At 46.1% G+C, this 4368-nt stretch overlaps 1 protein-coding gene across 1 annotated transcript in view; it reads right to left on the bottom strand.

Moving 5' to 3' along the window:
- Positions 1 to 1403: 1403 nt before the first annotated feature.
- Positions 1404 to 4368, bottom strand: part of LOC130379584 (noelin-2-like) — a 22370-nt gene continuing 19405 nt past the window's right edge. Inside the window, exon 8 of the mRNA XM_056586521.1 lies at positions 1404 to 1724. Within this exon, the coding sequence (XP_056442496.1) occupies positions 1404 to 1724 (321 nt within the window). The remainder of the gene's footprint in view (positions 1725 to 4368) is intronic.

The following is a 4368-nucleotide window of genomic DNA, read 5'->3' as shown; positions in this document are numbered from 1 at the left end:
AATGTTAAATATCAGATACACAAAAACACACACACACACACACACACACAACCCCCCCCCCCCCCACACACACACACAAAAACACACTTATTTACATCCACTTATGCACTCAGGTACACACACAGACACTTGTTTAGTGTTTTTCTAGTGGAAACATCCCATTAGATCATCTTCCATATCAAATGGCCCAATCACACACACTCACACACAGACCAATCAGCACCTGAAACAACACTCCTCCGCGGCGTCCATGAAGAGACTCGACACAGTTTCAACACTTAGCTTTTATTACACGAAGGACCACGCCCACAGCACACACCCCCCGGGGTCCCGGCGCTACAGCTGGGGCCCTCGGCTCAGCGGCTCAGCGGCTCAGCGGCGCTCGCGGGGCATGAGGGCGAATTCAAATCCCGCCGCAGAGTCCGTCTCCCCCTGACCTCAGCTTCCCCCGATCACTTCCCCCGCCACTGGGGGGGAGAAGATGGCCGCTGAATCCCAATGAGCTGAGACTGATAAACCCCCCAGGCAGCCCCCCCCTCACACAACACCACCCCCACCCCCACCGCTCCTCTATCCAAACAGGTTCATCCACAGCCCCCCCCCCCCCCAATCCAACCCAACCCCATTAAATGTTCTTCACACCCACCCTGAGCACCACGACCGTATCCCACCCGCATCGAGCACCCCCACCCATTACCACTCACCCGCCTAGCCTCACCAACTTACCATCCCGCAACACCCCCCCGGCACACCTCTATCCACCCAACTAACCACCCACCCCCCCCCCCCCTCCCCCCCACCCACTCACCCACCCACCCACATTCCCACAGAGTTTCATTTCCTGCTGCACAACATTGCCTCAGTCTCCTGAGCCAGTGACCTCTGGACACGCGTGTTTGATTCCCATGCATTTTTATGTTTGTTATTTCTTCAGTGAGTAGGACACAAGGGGCCAGATGGTGCCCTGGGCACGTCGCAGACAGTCGTACTCTCCTGCCGGGATGTCTTTATGTGTATGTACATGCGTGTGTGTGTGTGTGTGTGTGTGTGCGTTATTGTGGTTGTGTGTTGTATTGTGTTGTTTCTAGAGGGCATTCCAACTCTGAACAAAATCAATGTACAAAAAAGTCGCTTGCTTTCTCGCTTTCACTCCATCTTTTTCTATCCCCCCTCCCTCTTTCTAGCTCCCTCCCTCCCTTCCTCCCTCCCTCTCTCTCCATATATATACCATCTATCTCTAAACTTAATAAATCTGTCTGTCCACAGTCCCTCCCCTTCCCTCTCTCTATCTCTGTCCATCCAGGGTCTCTCGTCCTCCCCCCCTCCCTCCCCCCTGTCTGACCAGTGTCTCTCCCCCCCTGTCTGTCCAGTCCCCCCCCCCCCCCCCCCCCCCCCATCCCCACCTATCCGTCGCTGCGGATGACGTGGAACAGCGTGACGTTGTAGAGGACCTGGTGTCCGTTGTTCCAGGTGAACAGCGCTCTCTCCCGGGGGTTGTAGTCCATCATGGAGATGTGGGAGTACTGGTTGTGGAAGGGGATGTCCGTGTACTCGTACGTGGACGTGTTGGTGTGGTAGGCGAAGTGCACCTTGGCGCCGGCCAGGTGGGAGTTGGTGACGTAGAGGGTGCCGCAGATCATGAAGGCCTCGCCCGCACTGCGCTTGGGGAAGCCTGTGTCCCAACTCTGTAGGACCTCCAGGGAGCGGGGGTCCAGACGGCTCACCTGGGGGGAACAAGGGGGTCGTGGTCACGCCAGCGGTGAAGCTAACCCTTTTTTGGTCATGCTCATGCCCACCCAAACCTTGCTCTTCTTTAAAAGAGCTAGAGACTCGCCAAAATGGGTTTAAGATTCCTTTCCTCTGGGATGAAATAAGCATATTGGTATTATGGGTTTAACTGAGGTTAAACTGTTACAAATTGATCGGTGCTTTTCCGACAACAAATCAGCAGACTGTTATACAGTGTGTTGGAGAGAAAGATAAATTGATTGATTTACACCCCCCCATAGTCAGAACCTAGAATAGCCCCTGGGTCATGCACAGACAGATGTCACGCACCACGGCGGACACACAGTTCTCAACCACGGATTGTGTATACTGTTGTCTTAAGTTTCTAATTCTATTTTTGTCTTTAGAAAAATGGACGAGGTTTCCTCATAGCAGGGTACGCGCATTGGTGTGGTAATCCTTTTTTATTTTAAGTGTTAAAGCTGCTGCAGATGAGATTCAAGGGTTGTGAAGAGATAGGTAGCAGAGGAGAGCAATTGACAGTGAGATTTTAAAAGTCAAGAATAAGATTAAACTTCCCCTCACTCTCGCTCCCTCCCTCGTTTCACTCGCCATTGAGATGTGTGGCATTCATGCACCTGCGATGACAGGCAAGATGGATTCCCCAGACGAATGAAGGGAGAGATGCCCTGATTGGTCAGAAATGGGCCAAGCGTGGTCTAAAATCAAAATTTGCTTTTAGAAAGGCAGACGCATTCAACTCAGAACGGATATTCTCACAGCTGGGCCATTTCTAACAGGCAACATCATATCATATATAATAGCTCTTGAATCTTACCTGCAGCATCTTTAAGTATTTATTAATACTGGATATATTCATGGTTCCAATGTTTATGCATTTGTTGCCTTGAGTTGAGTCCCTGGTTTCTGAGTTTCTCGTACTATTCAGAAGACACTCTTAATTTATGCTACCTTATGACTATAATTAAATCAAACGACTCTTATTGACACAGGATGTCGTGTCAAGTGAGGTTTATTTTATTTCTATAGCGCTGTTTAGTACCTTAATGCAACCTTTTTATAGTTACATTATTCATGCATTTGTACTTTCCCTGAGTTGTGTTTTAGAGGACACTTTTACTACTTATTCAAATGGTGTATTGGCACGGAAAATGTATGATTATGCTGCCAAAGCACATGAAATCCAATACAATAAATATTTAGATTCCGAGTCTATCACATTTATCAGCCCACTCGTTTTTAACTGAAGAGGTGCTGATGCCAGCACTGCACGTGATGGAAACCATTTTTGAAAAATGTCAAAATTGATAATGACATCGCCCATTAGGTTCTAATGGGTTGTCATATATCCCACCCTGCAGGCTGTCTACAACGGGACTCACACTTTGTGGATCTTGTGTTTACTGAGAGATATATGTTATGTTATGTGTAAGGGATAATGCCCGACGAAATGGATAAGGCGTCGAAATGGACGACGCCTTAGAACCTTCTGACAAGCAAATGGAGGAGGGTTGGCTCCGCGAAGTCCATTAATTCCTGAAAATGGACACCTCGAAGTGCATTATCCTGCTAAAACCATGGTCACTTGCCAAAGAAAGTAATTTAGACCATTCATTTATATTTTCATGCGTTTTTCAATACAATAATAACGTTTTTCACAAGCCATAACTTTGTTTCCCTGGTAACGCCTGAGGGTTTGACTAATACCTGGAACAATCATTACCCTCCCGTAAGGTTCTTATGCAACGGAAACATTGTTCACTCAGGACGAACCATAGCTACGACTTGGCAACGCAAGGTATTCTAGTCCACTCAGCTATGAGCCAGAGAGCTAACGTTATGCATTGTACATATTTATAATTCGAAATTCGTCCCAGCCTTTATACCACAGATACCTTAGGGTCTATAGCATATAACCGCATTGTCTGATTACAGTTTAATTAATTTTTCGCAATTTACCAGCTCTCGTTTTGAAGGCCAAATCACCGCGCCATTCTTTTTGAATGGGAATCGCGACGGTCTATAGCCTATACTTTCAACATTAAGTGTACATATTTATAATTAGAAATTCGTCCCAGCCTCTATATATATATATATATATATATATATATATATATAGTATTATATATTATAATTATAATTATATTATAATTTATATATTATTATATTATATATTATATATAGATTACACAGATACTATAGGGTCTATATAGCTTATAACCGTGTTTTCTGTACAGACAATTTGACTGGAACTACAGGTGTCCGTATATCAGGGGTTAATGCACACCCTGCAGCCAATCAGAATCAAGTATTCCCCCAGACAGTGGTATAATATGTGTTATCATATGTTTAGTGAAATTGAGTTTGTATTTTTCTCCTCCATGACTTTGTTGCACTTTCAAGTCCCTCCGTCTACACTTTGCTCACACAATCAGAGCACACGACAGGACTTGGATTGTGATTATGCAAGAGTCGGCTCATAATGGATGTGAATGGGGTCATGTTTCATTTGCGCGTTCCTTTCACGGGATCTCCATTCTATGTAATGTCCACAGCAATATCCACAGACACTATAAGTCCCAGCAGGAAATGAGATTCTTCGGTGATAAATGAACTGTC

The sequence above is a fragment of the Gadus chalcogrammus genome, chromosome 3, assembly GCF_026213295.1.
Source record: "Gadus chalcogrammus isolate NIFS_2021 chromosome 3, NIFS_Gcha_1.0, whole genome shotgun sequence".
NCBI lineage: Eukaryota > Metazoa > Chordata > Actinopteri > Gadiformes > Gadidae > Gadus > Gadus chalcogrammus.
The sequence above is the reverse complement of the archived record's forward strand: the minus strand, read 5'-3'. Positions and strand labels throughout refer to the sequence as shown.